Below are 23762 nucleotides of genomic sequence, written 5' to 3' on the forward strand. Positions count from 1 at the left end.
TTTGACATGGGAGCCTAGATTACGAGCAGTTGGGGCAACTGGTTGGAGGTGTCGAAAAATGAGGGCTGAAATTCTTTAAGCTGGGGCACAGTAGCCAGCCACAATGGGGAGTCAAGGATTGTTGGGTTTGTGGATTTTGGGGATGATGTAGAAGGTGGATGTGCAGGGTGTCATAGAAGTAAGGAGGGAAATGGATTCAGGGGAGATGTTTTGGGAAGGGCCTAAGGCTTTAAGCAGGAACTGGAATTTTTGTTGGACTCCTGAGATTGGATCACTCTGGCAAAGTCTATAGATGGAGAAATCAAATAACTGGCAGAGGCCTTCTGGCAGGTAGTCACTGTGATTCATAACAACAGTGGTGGAACCTATGTCTGCAGGTAGGATGATTAGGCCAGGATTTGTTTTGAGGTTGTGTTTGACTGTTCTTTTTTCTACTGAAAGGTTGGTGTTCTGAGGAAGGGAACTGGGAAGGAAGGTGAGGCTGAGTTGGAGGTAAGCAATTCCTGGAAGGTGATCAACAGGTGTTTAGGAGGAAGGGGGGGGGGGGGGGAGAGGTGAATAATAGTTGGATGGTTATATGAACTGGAGAGGCAGTGTTCAATGTTGGAATTAAGGTGATTTTGGTTGGAAGGATTGGCAGCAAAGAAGTGCTTCCATTGCAGGGGTCTGGAGAAGGAGAGTAGGTCTCTGACACGTCCAGCATGGTTAAATTTGGGTGTAGGGCTAAAGGTGAGACCTTTGGATAGGACTAAAAATTCTGTGGAGCTGAGGTTTTCACCCGCATAGCAATCTCCTACGGCAATCTTTTTATGGGCCACCTAGAGGAGACCTTCCTAGCCTCCCAAAACCCCAAACCCATAGACTGGTTCAGGTTCATTGATGATATCTTCACGATCTGGACACAGGGCCAAGATACCCTATCTTTGTTCCTTCACAACCATAACATCTTCTCTTCCATCTGCTTCACATGCTCCTCAACCCAGTGTGCATCTTCCTTGACCACCTCCTCTCTGATGGCTTCATCTGCGCCTCTGTCCATGTTAAACCCACCAACCACCAACAGTCCCTGCGTTTTGATAACTGTCATCCCTTTCACACCAAAAAATCCTTCCCATACAGCCTTGCAACCTGGGGACAGCATATGTGCAATGACAAAAACTCCCTAGCTCAATATGCTGATAGTCTCATCAAGGCCTTCCCAGACAGGCACTTTCCCCAGACCTAGTCCACAAACAGATCTCCTGTGTCACTTACCTCACACTCCCAATCCTTCCACCACCCTCAAGAACCAGTCACAAAGGAGTGTCTCCTTCATCACCCAGTACCACCCTGGACTGAAACAACTGAACCACATCCTTCACCTGGGATTTGATTACCTATCATCATGCCCTGAAATGTGGGACATCCTACCAAGATACTTCCACCCCCTCCTAATGTGATGTTCCATTGCCCACCCACCCTCCACGACATTCTAGTCAATCTCTATGCCAAACCCAATTCCTTGCCGCAAGGATCATGTTCCTGTGGAAGACCCTGGTGCAAAACCTGCCCAATGCATCCACTCTACAGTTTATATTCCAGTCCTGTCATGGATTTGTTCTACCCCATCAGGGGGCCAGCTACCTGTGAAAGCAGCCATGTTGTTTGCCAGCTCTGCTGCACACTGCACAGCTTTTTAATTGGTATGACTATCAACCAGCTGTCCGCCATGATGAACAGCCACTGCCAAACTGTGGCCAAGAGAAAAGTAGACCATCCTGTGGCATGTTAACCTACAGTAACATACTGTTACCCCACCTTCCACCCAACAATTTCCACCCCCCCCCCCCCCTGTCCTATTATCTCCTCCCCATCCTTATTCCCACACTGTTTATTTGCAACCTTTTGCCTGTTGCATCTGCTTCGGTAAGTAGCAATCTGTCTTTTTCTACAGTGTTGTTGAATCAGACTTGAGGTTGTTTGCTACAAAATGACACATCTACCACTTCTGTAAGTTAACTCAGTAAATGTCTATATCATTCCAAAGTTGTGAAGTCCTTTTTACTCACCCTGTAAGACAGACACTATTGCTCATACAAATCACGATGTTAACATGTACAACACTGCAAAAGCTGCAACTGCATACAGAAAATTCACTCACACAATGAAGCAAAATGAACCATTCTAAACAGGAATACAGCTCCACAACAAATTACCTGGCCATATAAAAAGCAATACAAAATACTTCATGCTTCAAAACAACACTTAAAATGTACCTTCCAAACAAGTGTTATTACAGTGTAAATGAACTTTTAATATCATTAGTATTGTATTGTTGGCCTTCCTGCTGGTATTGATGCTGATATTTTAAACACTTTGTAAATATTCCCTCTTTTATTATTAGAAAAAGTATTTTTTTCCTGTAGTATGTAAAGTGGTAATACCAGGTGTGCGCTCAAGTAATGAAATATTCTGTTGGTTCTAAAATTATTACAACAATATATTGTATAATATACACTGAAATTCCAAAGAAAGTGATATAGGCATGCATATTCAAATACAGAGATATGTAAACTGGCAGAGTGTGGTGCTGTGTTAGACAATGCCTAAATAAGACGCGTCTGGTGCAGTTGTTAGATCAGTTACTGCTGCTATGATGGCAGGTTATCAAGATTTAAGTGAGTTTGAACGTTGTGTTATAGTCGGCGCATGAGCGATGGGACACAGCATCTCCGAGGTTGTGATGAAGAGGGGATTTTCCCATACAGCCATTTCACAAGTGTACCATGAATATCAGGGTTCCAGTAAAACATCAAACCTCCAAAATCACTGCGGCTGGAAGAAGATTCTGCAAGAACAGGACCAACAATTACTGAAGAGAATGATTCAACGTAACAGAAGTGCGACCCTTCCACAGATTGGTGTAGATATCAGCATTGGGCCTTCAACAAGTGTACGTGTGTGAACCATTCCATGAAACATCATTGACATGGGCTTACGAAGCCAAAGGTCCACTCTTGTACCCTTGATGTCTGCATGACACAGAGCTTTATGCCTTGCTGAGGCCCGCAATACCGATGTTGGACTGTCAATGACTGGAAACATGTTACCTGGTCGTATAAGTTTTGTTTCAGATTGTATCAAGCTGATGGGTGTGTATGGGTATGGAGACAACCTCATGAATCCATGGCCCCTGGATGTCAGTAGGGTACTGTTCAAGATGGTGGAGGCTCTGTAATGGTGTGGCGTGTGCAGTTGGAGTGATATGGGACCCCTGATATGTCTGGATACGACTGACAGGTGACACGTATGTGAGCATCCTGTCTGATCACCTGCATTCATTCACGTCCATTGTGCATTCTGATAGAGTTGGGCAATTCCAGCAGAACAATGTGACACCCCACACATCCAGAATTGCTATAGAGTGGCTCCAGGAACATTCTTCTGAGTTTAAACACTTCCACTGGCCACCAAACTCCCCAGACATGAACATTATTGAATGTATCTCGGATGCCTTGCTACGTGCTGTTGAGAAGAGGTCTGCAGCCCATCATACCCTTAAGGATTTATGGACAGCCCTGCAGGATTCATGGTGTCCATTCCTGCCAGCACTACTTCAGACATTAGTTGAGTCCATGCCACATTGTGTCGTGACACTTCTGTGTGCTCACGAGGGCCCTACATGATAGGAAGATGTGCCAGTTTCTTTGGTTCTTTAGTGTATGTTAAACTATTTGATTTGTCACTATTCACTACTGTAAAAATGTGTCCTTTAAGTCATCAGGAAACTTGTACCATCATCTCATATCACAGGAGTTGCCCTATATCACTTTAACCGCATACATAAAAAAATTAAAGAGAACCTATAAAGGAAACCTTAAACTTCCTTTAGGAGATGAGGTGGTGCACCGTCTTGCTGGTAGTAAACCACCCTATCTCGATCTTCTTACTCTATCTGACACAGTGTTAGTTTCATGAAATGAAAACACACAGTGGGCATGCTCTGTGCTAATGAAAGTAGCCATTTTAACTGTGCATTACACTGGTACCATGTGGTAAAATGGGGTACTGATGCACTGTGTGAATCAAATTTAAGGTTGTTTGCTGCAGAATGATACATCTAGCGATTCTGTACATTACCTCAATAAATTTCTGTATCATTCCAAAGTTATGAAGTCCCTTTGACTCACCCTGTATGTACTGTAAGGGTAATATTCCTATATTCTGGCACTGTGCAATTAAACTGTTGGCAATATTCATTGTTAGCTCTCATGTGGAATGGCTCCAACTACCATATGCAAATAATTATAATAATATAGTAAAAATAAATTAATTACATCATAGTGCAGAAGGGTTTAGATTATCAGGAGCTGATTATTCTGTCAACACAACAGAAGTAGTACTACCACTGAGTGTGTGAATACCTCTGCACTTGTGTGATTGTATTACTGGGTCATTCTGTGTCAAATAACAAAATCAATAAAATGCTCCTAGCTCTACCATCTTCAGTTTTGTTGAAATGTTTACATAATGTACTGTCATTGTTCAGCTCCATCTGCAACTCAGTGTAGGTATTACAGGCATAATTACAAGGGCCGCTCTACTTAGACTGTCGATGAGGGTATTGGAGATGGAATACAAGCTCAAATTGTTTCAAGGAAGGGGAAGGAAATTGATCATGCCGTTTCATAGGAACCACCCCAGGATTTGTCTGGAATGATAAACATGAATCTGGATTGCCAGATGGGGATTTGAACCGTCATCCTCCTGAAAGTCAGTCCAGTGTGCTAATGACTGCTCCAGCTTACTCAGTGAACTGAAAATGAGTGAAAAAAATCCTGAGGTTAGGCAAGTCATTGTGCTGATTTGAAAGAGCTAAGATGCTGAACTTTATTGTACTGGCACAACCTTTTGCATAGGATACAGAAATAATGCAAATGAAGATCATGGCACACTCTTTCTTCATACTTATGGCAAAATTTTGTAACGCCATTTTTCCCCTTTATTTTTTAAGAAATCAGCTTATTTAAAAAAACAGTTTTTTAAAAAAAAGAAGAAATAGGTAATGAGTAAAAGGCTCAGAAAATATGATTATTTGTGAGTGTGCTGACTATTTTGCTGTCATAATTTATTTATTGATTTATTTAATTAACCCTATCAGATTAGGGCCTTCAGAACCCCTCTTATATTGGACCAGGGTTTTACACATACATTATTTTTTTACATCCTAGTTACTTTTGAAATGATAATTTTAATAGAATAAATAGTAATAAAATGGTATTAATATAAAAGTAAGATTTTTTTGAGATAGTGGTTTTAAGGGAAAGAAATTTGTTAGACTGCACTGGGTAAGTGCTTTGAGAAATAAAAGAGTTTTTGTTAAAAAGAAGGGTATTACTTGTAATGGGTACCAAGTGCACACAGGAACAAAGGAAATGTTATTGTTGCTTTAGCAGCTATATAATGGACTGTCTTTTAAAGCTGGACAACAGTTCTCTGATGAGTTCAAGGAGGTAGTCAGGTTCCTGGTACTCAAAAGGATAATGGAGGAAAAACCCATGAATGTGTTTGCATGTAGCTGTGCATAAGATGATGAAAAATGATCAAAAAGTGTAATGTCACAACTCTAGCATATGCAGACATTTATTGTCAGTTCCAAGCTTCATGAGCTTTCCCAAAAACGTATTGCCATAATCAACAACTGGAAATGCAGTCTTGTTTTTTCATGTAGAAAAGGAAGAGTTTTTTGTATTTTTGTTAGGCATGGAGAGATACTGATGCCTCTTGTATACTGAAGCTACATGCTCAGGCCTAGGTTTCCGTTTATCATTACAAAATTTCATGAATATAAAATCTGTTATTGCTCCTAGACTCTTGCTGAGGGAAAGAAACTGTTATTTGCCCCATTAGGAATGAAGGGTGGTAAATATTATCGGTATTTTGTGCTAACCAGCCGAGAATGCCTGCTAGAATCACTTGGATTTTGGGTGAACTGACCCTATATTCCGTGTTGACCTTCTCGATAACTCTCTTCAACTTTATTGATTTTACACTTAAATGCAACTGGAGGTCATCAGGAATACATGTTGTATTTAGAGTATTGCAGAACTGATGATATTGAAATACAATGAGTATCAAACTCTGGACACCTGCAACTTTATGGTGCCGGATATAGTTGGTTAGACATGAGGTACAAGCGAAACCATTGCACTGCACCCAGAGAGAAATTTAGGCTGTTACGTGTGGCAAGAAAAGTTATGTTGACAGTGCCAAAGGTTTTGTTTAAGTGTAAGAAGAATGTGATAGGTGGCCCTTGTTTATCTATGGCTAGCTTCTGGTTGTCTGTTAATTTTATTCAAGCAGCTATTGTGCTGCAATGTTTGCAAAAACTTTATTGATATTCATCTTGTAGCATCATGATTTGGGCTGTGATGCCATTGTGTCCTCTAGAAGCTATTCGTATATGTATGATGGACGTTCTGGTGGTATTGCCAGTAACAAGTGTAAGACATAATTTTTGTGACATTTATCATCCGCACCTGAATGGGTAGTATAGATGGATGCCGTGCAGAGGATCCAGGTTCCATTCCTGCTACTACCAAGGGCTTTTCCTTGTCGGGAGGAGTGTTATGGGGTGTACTCAGCCTCGTGATGCCAAATGAGGAGCAATGTGATTGAGAAATAGTGGCTGTGCAGTCTGGAAAGTTGGCAAAATGGCTGGGAGAGGGGTGTGCTGACTATGTGTCCCTCCATACCACATCTGCACGATGCTGCACAGCAGAGGATGAACAGCGGCCGATCGACATCCCTCGGGCCTTCGGGGCCTGGATGTGAAGCTTGTTTACCATGATTTATCACCACAAAGTAATCAGTCAACCTGGTGTTTTTTTTCAGTTCAATTGTGGTTTTCAGTGAAGCGACACAAAGGTTTTTCCATAGAATGGCTGGTCCGTGTCTGTTGTCTGTTAATGCGTAGGCACGGCTGAGTTTACCATTTCTCACAGCCTGACTGACGACGTCACTTCTGCCTGAAAGCAATGTGATTTTCTAGACAAGGGCATAGTTTGTATGCACAATATGCAGAGTCCCTGAGATTCATGAGCTGTTTTAGCTCATCACTTAGCATAGGTGCAGGTTTACTTCTCACTTTTCTTGTCTTTAGTGGTGCATATAATCAAGTAAATACATGAAGTTTTTCTTTCATGTCTGGAAAGGGAACAGTAGTCGTCCCTCTGACTGCTTCTTGCACTTCAGCTGCAAGTTCAGATACACTGATGCATTTAAAGCATATGTATATTGTCAGTTTTGTTTCTTTGTTGAACAGTCTAATGAGAACATCCTAAAAATGATATGTGATAAGACATGCCAGGGGCAGATGTTTGAGTGGTATGAATTACTCTTCTGTAAGTTTTTAGTTGTAAATATGTCTATTAGAGTATGATTGCTGGCTGCATGATGGATAGGTGAAAGCTAAAGTAGTATCACATCTGACAAAAAAGCATGTGCTTGAATTCCACAGTGAATGGACTGTTGTACAGAAAGTCAATGTTAGTGTTGCTGCAGTTGGTTGGTTGGTTGGTTTGGGGAAGGAGACCAGACAGCGTGGTCATCGGTCTCATCGGATTAGGGAAGGATGGGGAAGGAAGTCGGCCGTGTCCTTTCAGAGGAACCATCCCGGCATTTGCCTGGAGTGATTTAGGGAAATCACGGAAAACCTAAATCAGGATGACCGGACGCGGGATTGAACCGTCGTCCTTCCGAATGCGAGTCCAGTGTCTAACCACTGCGCCACCTCGCTCGGTGTTGCTGCAGTTATTATATGCCCATATATGTATTTGGGACTTGAGATGGCAGTTTAAAAACAAGTCAACTCACCTACTTTAAGAGGTTAGAAGAGAACAAAGATTAGGCACTTTCTATGACGGCATATGATCTCTACTGAGCATTTTGCCATCTTCATTTTTTGGGAGGAAACATGTAGCATCATAGGTAAAAATCAGAGATTATGTATTCTCCTACTTCATCTCCCCCATGTGTTATGTCTTAAAAAGATGTAGCCATGTAGATGATGGAACTGGCAAGAATGCTTTGTTTCAGACAGCTCTCCACTAGAAGTATTTGTGGATATCTGTGTCTAGAAACATGTGTCGGAGCTTATCGAGATGAGTCTGCCTCTGTTGCTGAGGGCTCAGTGTGTCCAACTTTCATGCAGAGGACCAAGGGTCAATTCCTGGACTGCCAAGGATTTTTGCTTGGTTGGAAGATTGGAATGGGATGCACTCAGCCACATGTTGCCAATTGAAGAGCTATCTGAATGAGAAGTAGCAGCTCCTAGGTCAGGAATGCCAACATTGCCTGGGAGATTAGTGTGTTGGCCTCATGACACTCCATGCTCCATCTGCATGATGCTACATGGCAGAGGATGACAAGGTGGCAAGTTGACAACACTTGGTCTTCACTGCCTGATCACAGAGTTTAGTTTTGTCAAGATGAGCTGGCAGCAATTGGAAATGTCTGTGTGCGATATGGAGCATGTAGTGTCCAAATGTAACATGCATGGGGATACTGCTGATTGATATGATATCCAGCTCTTGGTCCCCTATATGGAAACAAAGCATAGGGACTGAGCTGGACTGGGAGAGGCAGGAGGGGACTGGAAAGTGGAAGTTCAGGTAGGTGAAGATAGTCAGAGAGGTGTTGTCAGCTTCATATGACTGAGATGGAAGAATTACCATCTTTTGTAGTTTACTGTGAGCTACTTTAGTAAAAAGCGATCTGCACCAGTAAACAGTGGAGTTTATTCACATGAAAATGTAGTAGCACACTGGAAGTAGTACATTTTCTTTTGTTTATTCTGAGTTCCAGCATATATTTACAACAGTATAAATTATAGATAACTGTCATATGGACATTGCCATTGCTGAAAGACAAACACCTGTTTATTTCTTAAAAAGTACAACACACAACGACTTCCATCATCAGTGCTGAAGAAATTCACTGAAGCTCATCATTAAGTCCTCAATCATTTCTTTAGGAATGGTCTCTGTCTCTTCCTGAGTTGCAGCTATCAACTAATCAGTATTGTGGAGTCTCTGTGAAACAACTCTGTCTTTGACATGACCTCACAGAGAAAAAATTCAGGGGTGAAAAATCAGTTTATCTCGTTGACCATGGGATATCTCCAAATCGTGAGAATAATCAGTGCAGAAAGTGGTGCCTCAGTGTAGTCATTGAATTATGGGCCATTTGGACTGTAGCCTGTGCTTGCTGAAACCATTTCGTATTTAGATGGAAATATCCCTGCAACTGTAGAATGCAGAAATTATTAATCATTTCCACATACAAATTGGAAGTGACACTTATTGGCTGACCATTATTTTGATACCAGTGGACTGTCCAATAGAACACCAAGTGACAACCTGTGGGTTACAGCTCATGAATGAGCTGCTGGTTTGTGTCTAAATAATTTCAGAAGTTTTGTTTACTGACGGGCCCATTCAGATGAAAGTTTGCCTCATCAGATATCACAAGATGTATCAGAAATGCATCATCATGATCCATTTAGTCCAGTTATGTTATGTAGACATTGAAACTGAAAATGAAACTTTAAATCTTGTATCACAATCAACTGCAAAGACATGCGAGTGATTTGTAATTTTCTGGTAGAGTGGTGGACAGATTGCTGTGGGAATCATTGCAGACATGCACAAACAGTTTGCACTGTCATTTCAGTTCCCTTATGCTTCATATTGGTTACAGAACCTGTTCTATACCACTGTTTTGTCCACCTGGATATTCTCCTCTCTGGAACATGTAAATGGCTGTCTTTTTCACAGTGCATTGTACATTGGACAGTCGGAATGCTCTGCATACAACAGAACTCCTCTACTACCTCAGTTTGCTCCTGCACTTTCCACTCCTCCATACCAAACTGAATGGTATACTATAAAGGTCCATTTGGATGCAGCAGATGGCACGAACATATCAACATCTTAGCAAGATGGCTGTACTATTTTCCATGGGCTACTCTGCACATACAAAATGCCACTAACAAAAGTCCATATTCCCAGGCAAAGTCCAAACCAAGCCTTATCAGAGCTTTGTTTATTACAAATAAAGTTCACCAGAATAACACCATAGGAAATATGATAATGCACACCATCTAAGTAGTGGTTCTAAAGCAGCCAGTAGTAATGTTGTGCTAGCTACTCAGTCTGGCAAATGATGCTTGGGACCAAAGACGGTGAGCAATGGGTGATGACCTGTGAGAAGATAAAATTTCTGTACATGGAGGAATAATGTAAATTTATGAACTGCATAAATAATGGCAAGTGCCTCCTTTTCCATCTGAGAACAACTTTTCTGAGAGGCAGATAGGGTATTTGGTGTTGACTGCATTGATACCATGGGGAGGAACTGTCCATTGCACTACCAAAGGTGACTCAGGAGTGCACACAGTTAAACACAGAGTGTGCTTCAGGCAATCTTTTAAAGGCTGGAAAGCTTGTTGACAACAGGGTGACTGAAATGTGCACCTTGGCACTGCAGCTGGTTCAGTGGCTAAGAGAGTTCTAAGTTTGCAATTTGTCACCCATAATAGTTGACCCTACCCAGGAAGATTTGGAAAAATGTATTTTGTATTCACGGGAGGCCACATTTTTTCAATTGCTGCAACATAATCCTTCAAGGGTTCCATGCCATGTACTGAGAGTTTAAAGGTTTACCATGTGATAAGATGATATTTTGATAGCCATTGTTGACATTTTAAGCTAAAATGAGTTGGTTGGGGTCACAGTTATTAGAGTAAAATCTTTTTAATCATCACAACTTCAGTGGCTGTACACTTTTTGTTTTGTCTATCAGATGGCTTCCGAGTTCGGTAATTGAGACATGATGAGGATGCAGCAAGAAAAGAGTTACATTGTACATCATAAGCACAAGCAGTCTTCAACTAACAATAGTGGAGTATATAAGATCAGCTACTAAGAGTGTGACTTGTACTACACAGAAAATACAGGTAGCTCAGTGTGCAGCAGACTTAAAGAACACCATAGAAGGTGGAAGCTACAGAAAATGAACTTCACTTTTGTAGAGCATTACCTAAAACTCAGATGCAGCTATATCAAATATTGGAAATGGAGGAACATCACAAGAACCATTTAGAACCGCTGAATGAACAAACAAATTTCGGTTACTCTCTGCTCCTGGACATTGATAATCCTCAATGATTGCCCAATACATCTTTGTTAAAATATGTCCTGTTATAAATGGATTTCGCAGTAATGTACTTCAGTATTCAATGGTTGTGAAAGAGTTATTTTCTAAAATTAGTATGAGTTAATTTCTTTGATAGTTGTCAGTCTTTGCTATGTTTACATTTGTATCAGTACACACATTTACATCTTTTCCAGTAACACTAGGCAGTGGGTTAACAACCAGAAACATAGGTCACAATAACAAATATTAGTAATTAGTGAAATGGTTGCAAAAAGTGTGTTTTTCTCTTTGATCATGTTTCACCAAATACTCAAAGTGAAATCAACAGAAATTATAAAATATCCTATTCACAGCATTTATTTTTCATAGTATATTATCTGAAAATATATTATGTCATGCTGTTTGTTGTGGATAGTCACATCATCTGCTACTGCTGCTGCTGCTGCTGCAGCTACTACTACAACTACTACTGCTACTAAAATTTTGGGATCATGTTTAAGTGCAAAAACTATATAATCTGGTGAAAGAATTCATTAAAAACCATAAATCATTTTTTAAAACTTTTAAAATAATAAGGACATGCCTATATTACAATATTTACAAAAGGTGGGCAGGAAGTACCCAGGGTTAAGACATTCAGATATAATGGAGGGGACTGTGGGTTATAAATGAGGGGGGTTGTGGGCTGTACATAAGTTTGGGAAAAAAGTGTTAATTAAGTTGATTAATAAGTGGGGCACATGGAAGTATGATCATCAGTGCCCATTCACATTTAGATATAAATTCATAACAGTTACACAGAAAAATTAAAATTAATCAGAAAGCATACTAAATCAAAGCTAAAAAGGGTAAGTGCACAGAAAGAGAACAGATGATCAAAAGCAGAAACTATAATTGATTGACTGTTGGGATGTGAACACACTCACTTTAAGGAAAATGAACCACACCATTATATGTTTAAGGAACATTGAAGAGTAGAAGTTCATTATAAATGCTAGTGTGTTCTATAACAAGCCATTCAATATCCTCATTATAACAAGTATCCCCAGCACCTCTCAGATGACTCCATTGACACCCTGTCTAAATCAAGTGCACCAACCACCAACAGTAACTCCACTTTGACAGCTGCCACTCATTCCATGTCAAAAAGTATCTCCCTTACAGCCTTGCCACCTTGGATACTGCATCTGCAGTGAAAGTAGGAGTTGGCAAAACATACTGATACCCTACCACAACCTATACTGACAGACAGTATGCTCTCCAGCCCATCCATAAACACATCTTCCATGCCATCTGCTCCTCTGACACCAGTAAACTTGTTAACCAGTCACTGACTGTCACTCCTCTGATCACCCAGAATTACACTGGCCTCAAAACACTCAACCACATTCTCCACCAAGGTTTTGACTCCCTCTCATTGTGCTCTGAGACGAGGGACATCCTATCCAAAATCCTACCCATATTACCCAATGTAGTTTTCCACCATCCACCCAACCTACGGAATATCCTTGTCCATTCCTATTCCACTCCTACTCCCAAATCTGCACACCATGGTCATTCCTCTGTGGTTGCCCCATGTGCAAAACTTGGTCTATACACTCACTCACCACCTAGTTTTACAGTTCAGTCACAGGCATTTCCTGCCCAATAGAAGGCAGGACCACTTGTGAAAGCAGTCGTGTTATGTATCAGCTATGTTTGAATTACTGTACAGCATTTATGTGGGCATGACAAGTAACCAACTGTCTTCTTAAATGAATGGCCACCACCAAACTGTGGCAAACCACAAACTTGACCAACCTGTTGCTGTACATTATAAAAGAAATGACTTCAACATCTGCATCACTATGTGAGCCATTTGCATATTCCCTTCCACCCCAGGTCTCTCTGAACTGTACAAATGGGAATTGTCTCTCAGAATATTCTGGATTCTTGCAATTCCCATGGCCTAAACCAGTGCTAACATGTTCCCACTGCCTCACCTTACTTTCTCCCTTCTCTCTTCTGCCTATGCCACTCCTTCCCACCCCTATCTCCCCCCTTCTTTACCCCTTTTGCACCCACCTCCCTTCGATCCCCCCTCCCTTTTTTGCTTTACCCTCCATATCCCTTTTGTCTTGTTGTGTGGCTGTGGAGTCACCTGTCCAAAGACCTTCTTCTTTCTTGCTACCACCTCTTTGTGTCCTTCCCTACACCCTCCTCACCCCCATCATCTCAGGCAACAGCTTTCAATAATCAGTCTCTCTGTGGATACAGGAGTGTGTGTTAGGGTGTCTGTGTGGTTGTGTGTGTAAATCTGTGAACTTCTGGTAGAATAAGGGCAAGACTTTGAGAGCTAGTGTTGATGCTGTTTCCTGCTTCATGTTTCTGTGCTCCATGCATGTTTGCTATAGGTGAGTTGCCTCTCCCTTATTTTACACATTGCAATGTTTTCATTACCCTTTTACATATTTTTTTTTAAAAATCTGCCAAGCTCTTCCGTTTCCACTTCTCCTACATCTCAAGAAGTTCTTATGTTCATCAAATGACTGCACTACACAGTTCAAACAGTACTGAGTAGTCACCAAGGACTCTCAATTTTTGAATTCATTCTGCCTGTTGATGCAGATGTTTCCATCAAAAGCAACATTTTTCCAATATCCTGACACACAAATACATGTGACAGGTTTTGATAAGTTCCTCCTCTCTCTTTTTATGACATAGGGGAACATTCTGAGAAACAATCAGCGTCTTATTACATGGATTTTTGGTCTGCACTGATGCTGTAGGTAGCCTATGTAAAGTCTTCTTTCTTGTGTGGATGTCATTTATCCTTGATTATAGTACACCAGCCCTCATGGAAGTGTTTTCAGAATAACAATCAGAAACAATTCTTTCCATGAGCAGCAAGGAAAATAAAAGTCAACTTGTGCAGAGTCGTACATGCTTGAAAAAAAGTTATACCACTTTTTTTTAGTATAGGTGTTAGATTTATCATCTCTCTGACAAAAGCTTTTGTCTCAAACTCTACTGCTAAATTTGACTTCCCCGACCAATTATGTTAATGAGAAGTACAAGCTCAGCTAATCTTCATGTGTCTGTGAGTGTTAGACTGACATGGTTGGGTACACGTTTGCAGAATACACTGACGTCATCATTCTGTATGGTGAAGCTCACAGTAATGGAAGAGCTGCTTGTCACCTTTATCATGATCATTATCCACAATGTTTGATTCATCATCATGTACCCTTCTTGACACAATTAGACAACAGCTTTGAGAAAATCGTACCTTCACCATCAGCAAGCATAAGTGTGGTGCTCCAAGGAGTTGGAACTGTTTGTGAAAACTGATTAAGGTTCCTTTCTGTTTCTTTGGTCATTAATGACTGGAACTGTAAAACAAGCGATGTACTCTGAGTCATGCCTAACAAATTAATTGTAAAAGTGGTTGCATTACCAACATGTTTTCAGATGGTTCTAGCATGGAAATGGTGCATTTTTGGACATGGGTTCTTAATGAAAGTACTATGTACCCACTCCCCTCTTCAAGTCCTTGAAGTCTGTAATGGAAATTTCTGAACACACTTTATTGGTAACTAATACATATTACAGTCAAATAAAAAGTTGACAGTCTGTTACTAATTTCACACAACAGTGTTTGTGTTTCACAAATAGAAAGGCATTTGAAAATCGTCTAAAAATGTGTAGGAGAACCTGTGTACCTTGTAGTTCCTTTCCTATAAAATAATTTTGTCAAAGAAGTCGGAGGACAGTTTGGTTAGAGCAGATTCATGGAGTTATAACTGTTTATGCAACTGATGAAGGTTAATTCATGACCACATGCGCACACTAGGGATGGTACAAGACTGAAGTGTTTCAAAAGCAATTGAGATTGAAGCTGATGCGTGCAGTGGTGGTTTTGATGCTCTTTGAACATCAGCGGTTGCCATATGACTTCACTCTTGAATATTCTCTGCAAGATTATCTTGTATGAACTGTGCTCATTTAAATATGAACTTCACACAGAGATACTGATATTAACCATGAGACAAGAATTAGTTAATCTTCACTAGCAGGACATTAGTTGGTGTCAATAGCATGGCATGAAGACAAGCTCTGAATGCTCCACACTGGCATTTGTGAAGACAGCATAATGTTGAAACAAAGGACACCTGAAGTACAGGGAGACATTACCAAAATGAGGTTGTGCTAAAGTGTGACATAACATTAATCTCTCTGTTCTCCATTTGACTCTCATCGGCAAAAACAGCGAGAGTTTTACTAACACAGTAAAGTAATATTTGTGCATTTTGATACATGCAGTGTAGGCACTCTAATACATTATATTTTGGTGCAGATATAGACAATGTAATCCATAATGCATACTATTATGCGTAGGTCCCGCCTATCATGAGGTTTATACTGTTACAGAAACACAGGTACAGTATTAGATATAGACTGATATCTAATGAATTGTTTATTTCAGCTCTTTCATTAAATTAAACATTCACTTTTCCTTTTAGATTTTATGTCTTCATATGCAGTGAGCAAGGTTCAACAGCTTCTTTAAAAAGTCAACCCTGCTTCTTTCATAATGTTTGCTCTAAAAGAGGATTTGTTTTACATAACTAATTGTTTGGTCATGACATTGCCAATCATGTGAGTCCAATACACTGATGTTGTGCAAATAGGCAGGAGCAATTATTTTTGACTTTGCAAATGTTGGCTGTCTTGTATGTATGTAGTATGTACGTATTAAACTGGGGACCTAGAAATGATGGAGAGGCTTCGCCCCATCGTAGCCCTCAGTGGTTCACAACCCCAAAACAGGCCACAGCAGTCCATCCACCCAACTCCACCCCACCCCATCCCACCCCACCCCACCCCACCCCACCCCACCCCACCCCACCCCACCCCACACCGAACCCAGGGTTATTGTGCGGTTCCGTCCCCAGTGGACTCCTCCTGGGAACAATTTATACCAAATAAGTGTAAACCAAAATGTATCAGTGGTAGAATAATTATGGTGTACACACATGAGGAAATGGTGTTTGTGCAGCAATCACCAACACAGAGTAACTGAGGCGGAAGAAGGGGAACCAGCCTGCATTTGCTGAGGTAGATGGATAACCACCTTAAAAACCATCCACAGGCTGGCTGGCACACTGGACATTGACACTAATCCACTGGGGGGGATTTGTGCTGGGGACTGGCATGCCTTCCCATTCGGGAAGCAGTGTGTTAGACCACCCGGCTAGCCGGGTGGGCTTGGCTGTCTTGGTATGAAACTGCACAGCTCTTATAACTTTTTTCCATTCTTCTTGCGGCAGAAGAGTTGTTTATTCTTTCATATAGAAGATGTAGTCTGTGTGTGGAATTTGTGCATCCATACATCTTCTGTTAAAGATGAAATAATAAAGGCAGCAGAGGATGAAATTGGCATAAATACAAGTCCCTGTTGGATAACATACAAGATATTCAATTTAATTAACAAAAGAGGAAAATATGAAAAGGAAGCAAACAAATCAGGCAAAAGCTTACATCTAAACAATTAAGTGTAGAAATGCACAGCTGTGCAAGCTTGCATGACTATGATTCTGCCTACAGGAAAATTAAAGGAATCTTTGGAGAAAAGGGAAGCAGCTGTATGAATGTCAAGAGCTCTGATGGCAAGCCAATACTACGCACAGAAGGGAGGGCTGAAGAGGGAAGGCATTTCTATAGGAACTATACAAAGGGAAAAAAATTGAAGACAATATGGAAAGGGAAGAGGAAGCAGAAGAAGATGAGATGGTAGATGTAATACTGTGGGGAGAATTTAACAGAATTCTGAAAGACCTAAGTAAAAAACCAAGCACCTGCAATAGACGGCATTCCCTTAGAATTATTGAGAGCCATGGAGAACTGATCACGATTCCAAAGGAAGTGGCTGCTGAGAGGTGTGAGTATTACCAAACCATCAATTTAATAAATCATGATTGCAAAATGTTAACATGAATTACATACAGAAGAATGGAAACACTGGTAGATGATGAACACAAGAAATGTCAGTTTGGGTTCTGGAGAAATGTAGGAGATGCTGGGGCTGGGGGGTGTTCGAGAGTGCACTCGTGTGAGAGAGCGGTTGCTGTCTAACCAGCAAACAGACAGGAGCAAAGTAATTTTGAAGTTAAACTAGTTAGATATATTTATTCAATTCCATATCCGATTTTAGGTGTTTATCACATTATAAAATGGATCCCAAAGAAACTGAAAGAAAAAATTTATCTTTGATATATCAAAGTTGTTATGAATTGTTCAGCTTCTAAAAAATTTTATTGGCCTTTTTAAATGCTGTCTACTACCCAGTACCTCTTCTGTATGGCCGCGCGGGGTAGCTGCGTGATCTCTCTCTGTGTGTGTGTGTGTGTGTGTGTGTGTGTGTGTGTGTGTGTTGTCCTTAGCTTAAGTTAGTTTAAGTTCGATTAAGTAGTGTGTAAGCCTAGGGATAGATGACCTCTGCAGTTTGGTCCCATAGGAACTTATCACAAATTTCCTTTTCTTCTGTATGGTCAACTACCTAAATCAACACAAGTGGACATATGGATGGAGAGCTGTTGATATTTACACTGAAAACAATAAAATACAATGTGTATAAAAAATTTATTTCTTATATTGCAGTGCCATTTTTTATGCAAACAAAAAGTATTATAACAGTTTTCAGCTTGTCTCTTTTCCAAAGTCTATCTAATTCTTTTTGATTTCTGTGAAGGCTGGAATGCCCATTGGTCATGCTCTTCATCATCAACTTCATCACTATCTGCACCATTTTCTTGTATTTTACTGAAGGAACTTGTTGCTGTTTGATATAAGATTAACTCCTTTCCTCCAATAATGTGAGGTGTAGAACGCTGATATGGTAGACGAGCCTTAATAGAAGGAAAACAGAGAAGACAATTAATACATTTTATAATGGACTGAGTATCTTGCATCTGCTGTTTTTCTCTATATTACAATATTTCATAAAGTCAGCTGCACAAAGAACATAAAAAAACACTTATAAATTTATGTCAAGCAGGGATGATTCATTCCTGTGATCCAGAAGCAGAGCTGAATAATCTAAAAGTACTACCAATAAATGCACTGATTTTTTCCTACACTGTAGCAACTCAAAATGACCATCCTACCACAGGATCTACTTCAACAGATGTGCCAAACACTAGATTTGCTTTCTGAACTCAAATGAAGACTCAAACTTATTCTTTTAAAGCTATTAAATCTTTCCAAGCACTAGTTTTCCGCACAAAAATTGCTAAAATGAGCCATGTCATCTTTCTACAGTAATCAAAGAAACACTGTTAATGTTGGCTGAATAAATTCCATCAAAGGAAAATTCACCTGAGAAAAGTAACAAATATGAGACTGAATTACTTGTCCGCACTTACCTTCAGTTAGTAAAATGTTTAGCACCACTGACAGACGTGTAAAAGTAAAAGTGATGACATTACTTTAGCTTTTAGAGCTATTAGTTCCTCCCTTGGATAGGAGAGAGTGGGGAGGACCAAAAAGGAAAGGCAGACTACTCTGTTCCCAAGATGTAGTGAGGACAACGGTCAAAAAGATGATGGAGGAGGCATCAGAAAGTAGTAGGCCAGATAAGGTACTTTGGTGAGCACTTCACATTTTGTGTATCCCACAATATTATCCTGATGCAACTGCTCAATATCATAAGTGGTGGCTGTTTGTTACTGCTGGCAAGCTGTAACTGAAGAGTCACATTCTAATGAACTGTTGTATGATTGGGAAACATATGCACTAACAAAAGTCTGAGGTTTCTGCTTAAGTTTATGGTTACACCTGGGGACGAGTCTGATGGTATACACATTTATGCCTGCTCTTGGTACTGAGTCCTGTCCAAATGAACTTCGATGCAGTCTCAGTTTCTATCTGAATGGATTTGGGTTTTTTGTCAACTGTGACAAGACATCGCCTACATTTCCCAGCAGGTGAATTCAATGTATTTTCAGATTTACATAAAAGATCTGGCTGCTACCAATTAAGTATTTTTGCCAGCCTGCTATACCTCGTATTATTATGGGCTCCACTACTTCAATGTCTGGGACTTAGTTGTGATTGCATTGGCAGTTGATCACTAAGATTTTAATCATCTCCTCTGTTGGGGGACATTAATTTGGACCTTGAACTGATACTGCAACTGCAACTACATCTACATCCACCATCTGCAAAACAACTGAGAAGTGGAAGGAAAGAGGGTACTTTCCAATGTACCAGTTATTAAGGCCTCTTCCCGTTTCATACAAATATGCCTCTGTGTATACTGTAATCAATCCAATCTTGTCTTCATAATTCCTACAGGAGAAATACATAGGGGGTCATAGGATAAGACTAGCGTCACCATTTAAAGCCATCTCTTAAAATTTTGTAAATAGGCTTTCTCAGGATAGTTCATGTCTATCTTCAAGCATTTGCCAGTTCAGTTTCTTCAGGATATCTGTGACACACTCCCACTGGTTAGATAAACCCATAAACATTCACAATACCCTTCTCTGTTTACATTCAGTTTCCCCTGTTAGTCCTATTTGGTACGGGTCCTAAACACTTGAGCAATATTCTAGGATGGGTCACCTATACCAGGGCCAGTGAAACATGTCACATGTAAGCTACAATCAACATTTATATGTAGGTGCAACAAAGAACGTTTTTCTAATAATGGAGAGAATGACGATGGAGACTATGCGTTTACATTAAACCAGGAAATAAAAACACCCAAAGTTAATGACAACATCTACAAAAAGTTGTTCCAAATTGTTACAGTAATAGCTGCATGTAAAACATCGTATAATAATGTAATCTAAGCATACCAAATAACACGCTATCCACACTCATAGAAAGAAATAAAGCAAAGCGTGCATAGCCTATCCAATTGCAGAGAGAAAAAAATTAATTCTGTATACATTTACACTAGCCAATTTACGATGTCAATGGCACAATTCCATCTGGTTCTCCTTCACTGTCATCGGAATTAGTGTCAAAACTGTTGTCTTCGTCATCATCATCATTAAGAGAAATCATTAATATTTGTTTTCATTCATAATGCCATCTATAGTATGTGCTTCTCTTATTAGTTTAGCAACATGGTCTACTTTTTTCCTCCATGAGGTAGTGTCTACAGTAGCAAGAACTTCACGTAGCAGTCTTTCCACTTCTGCTATAGTAAAAGTCTTGTTGTTACTTCTAATGTACGCCTTGACTTCACTCTAAACCAATTCAATTGGATTAAAATGACAGTGATAAGGCAGTAGCCTAATTAGCAAGTGACCCTGTTCGCTTGCAATTTCATGTACAACGTATTTAGGCATCACAGGTTTATTTTGTTTCAGGTGCGAGTATAACAGCGGTTTTGTCATGCTCATGTCTGCAGCAATGCCTCTTGCCTGCAATCACTGCACCATAGTTTCTTTATGGTCACTAGTGGTGGGAGTTTTATCTAAACTCACGGAATAGTACAGTGCATTGTCCATCACAAAAACTGTCGGAACACTAAACTGGAGCAACAAATTTTTAAACCACTGTAGTAACCGTGTGTGGTCCATGTGCTCATGATACTCACCGGTTTTTTTCGATCAAAAAGCTAGAAGTCCTTCAGGCACAAAGTAATTCGAAGATCCTGCATGGGCCACAATTAATCAGAATCCTCTTCCTGTTGGCTGATGATGGCTGCTATTCAGAGTATCATCTGTCCAGCATTTCTCAACTGAGTCTCCAGTGTTAACCCAGGTTTCGTCTAACCATATGACTGAGTGTATGTCCTTTCCTACAATTTTGTGTAAGAAAATGGTATGAGCTGCAAAGACATGAGCTTTTTCTAGTAACAGTTTTCGTCCATCTCACTTTTTAAAATGGAAGCCCATACTTTTTAATATCATCTTAAGCGACATTTTCCCCCCTGAGAAAAGTTCACTATCTTTTAAAGAAATTAACAATTTCGCTATTGTGGGGTATTCTTTCCTTTTATAGTAACCGTATATGTGCCGACAAATTACATCAGATTGGAAATAATCAATATCTGTAACAGGACGAGACTGCCTTTTTGCCTTGCCCAGAGTACTTAAAAATACCCTGTTTCTTCCACAGGGGCTTTCTTCCACACTGTTTACTTCACTGTCTTGTAAGTCTTGAAGTAGCACCCCTTTCATTATAACTGCTCTTTCACTGAGTCCTAGAGTTTTCACAGTACGCTATAAAACTTTATTGGCAGGAATCGACGCACGCCCATGAACAGAAACAAATTCTTTTTCTTGCTCGTAAAACTCACGTGTCCTCCATAGCAATTCCAAAGCCTGACTATTTAATGGCACTCTGCGGCACAATGGATTGTCGCATGGTGAACGACATCGTTTTGGTGACATTGTTTAACAAACAACAACTGTAGTCGAGGCGGTAACACAACACAACACAACAAAAAAATGGTTCAAATGGCTCTGAGCACTATGCGACTTAACTTCTGAGGACATCAGTTGCCTAGAACTTAGAACTAATTAAACCTAACTAACCTAAGGACATCACACACATCCATGCCCAAGGCAGGATTCATACCTGCGACCATAGCGGTCACGCGGTTCCAGACTGAAGCGCCTAGAACCGCACGGCCACACCGGCCGGCACAACACAACACAACAGCGCACTAACATACAATGTTTACATGGAAGCCAGCAACATGGTAGCGTCAACGCCAGAACCGGCTTTTGTTTGGTGCTGTTACTGGTTCAGAAGACGCGGTGCCTCCCATTCCTCACTTGTTTGTTAGTTATAGTACCAACTCTATGGCACTTGGGGAGTGACCTTGAAGTGACATGTTTCAGCAGCCCAGGTTTTTTTTCTTTTTCTTTTTCTTTTTTTTTCTTCTTTTTAGGTGATTTTAAGCACTCGCTATTGTACACTGACTGCATTTCACTAGTATCCTACCAGCAAACTGAAATCTGCTATCTGCTTTACCTATGACTGACCCAATGCAATCATTCAATTTCACACTACACGTAATTAAAGGCTCTGAGGCAGAGCCGCCCCAAAATATATGTTAAAGTAAATTTCGCAAGAACGTATTACATAATTAAAATTATCAGGGCGAATTTTGCATAATTCCCATTCCGATTAAAATAACGATGGTCAACGTTTTTGGAACTGTTTGTATCGATAGATGTTTTCCGAACTGTTAGTAGTGTTTAGGCTGCGCCTTGGAACGTCCATAAGCTGCATGTAGTAGCGGGTTGGGGGTGTGGCTTCTACATAGTACTGCTCTCTATGGGTGACTCGAAGGCTCAGAGCTTGCAGCCTAAGGGTGTCATACCAACCACCACGCGTTTTTCACTTTCCACTATGTATGTAATAAAGGAATGTAGAGTGGCCGAAACTTTGCTATCCAATCTCTGTCTCTGCACATCTCTACTACGCTTCGATGCGTCATTAATCGACGTTTAGTATTATTGTTTTGATAATGTTTTACATAGTTGTTTTGTTTCTGACATTGGCTATTTTATCCACATTTACTATAAGTTTGCAAATATCCCGCCAGAGTACACTAGACTACAGTAACATAACAGTACTGCCATCTAGCGAGAGTTTCATAAGTGATTAGAGGACAAAGCGCGCAAAATTTGTCCCATTACTTTGCTTTCCTTGCTTGCTGATGCTGACTGCTTTTGTTGATATAGTGTGACATTAGCAAGTTTCTTTTTTGGAGTGTATTTTGCAAGATTTTAGTGAGTTTTACTTGCACAAGACCTGTAACGTCACCAAAACATCACAGTATTGTCATGCGAACTTGTAAACTTCGAGCTTTGGAGGTAAACCACAATAAACACCTTAAGTTTAGAACTGAAAGCACCTAAAATATTAAGCGGCCGCAAAGTTAACATTCATCGCATTAAAGATCTCTCCGAAACGCGTCTTTTCATATGGTTTGCTGCAAAGTGTCAGAAAATGTAATGATGACATTTAAAAACACTAACCAAAGATTTTAACTCGAATTTAACTTCTAATGATATTTAATACCTGATTACAGAAGATACAGTACGTAAAATTATGGGTAGAGAGTGATATGCCCACCCCCCTCCCCCTGAATTCTTAGTTGTTTATGTCAGACTAATCTGTAGCATAACCCTAGGTATATTTTGGCTCCGATCGATAAATACCACAGCCTTCCCCAGTATAGAAACCACGAGCCGTGCCTGCATTACAACACAGTTACATCCAGGTATTTGTACGAGTTGATTGATTCCAGCTGTGATCCACTAATATAACAGTCATAGGATTCTACATTTTTTTGTTTTGTGAAGTGCACAATTGAACATTTAAAGCATGTTGCTAATCTTTGTACCACTTTGAAATCTTATCAAGATCTAACTCAAAATTTATGCAGCTTTCTTCAGACAGTACTTCATCACAGCTAACTGAATCACCTTCAAAATGCCTGAGGTTAGTATTAATATTGTCCACAAGGTTGTTAATATACAACATGAACATCAAGTGGCCCAACATACTTCTCTGGGCACACTTGTAATTACTTCGACACAACAGGCACAGGGTAA

At 40.2% G+C, this 23762-nt stretch overlaps 1 protein-coding gene across 1 annotated transcript in view; it reads right to left on the reverse strand.

The window, feature by feature from the left end:
- Positions 1–17798: 17798 nt before the first annotated feature.
- The window catches only part of LOC124613202 (nibrin), a 159771-nt gene continuing 153807 nt past the window's right edge, over positions 17799–23762 (reverse strand). Inside the window, exon 10 of the mRNA XM_047141867.1 lies at positions 17799–18083. Within this exon, the coding sequence (XP_046997823.1) occupies positions 17898–18083 (186 nt within the window). The 3' untranslated portion in view covers positions 17799–17897. The remainder of the gene's footprint in view (positions 18084–23762) is intronic.

The sequence above is a fragment of the Schistocerca americana genome, chromosome 4 (assembly GCF_021461395.2).
Source record: "Schistocerca americana isolate TAMUIC-IGC-003095 chromosome 4, iqSchAmer2.1, whole genome shotgun sequence".
Lineage (NCBI taxonomy): Eukaryota > Metazoa > Arthropoda > Insecta > Orthoptera > Acrididae > Schistocerca > Schistocerca americana.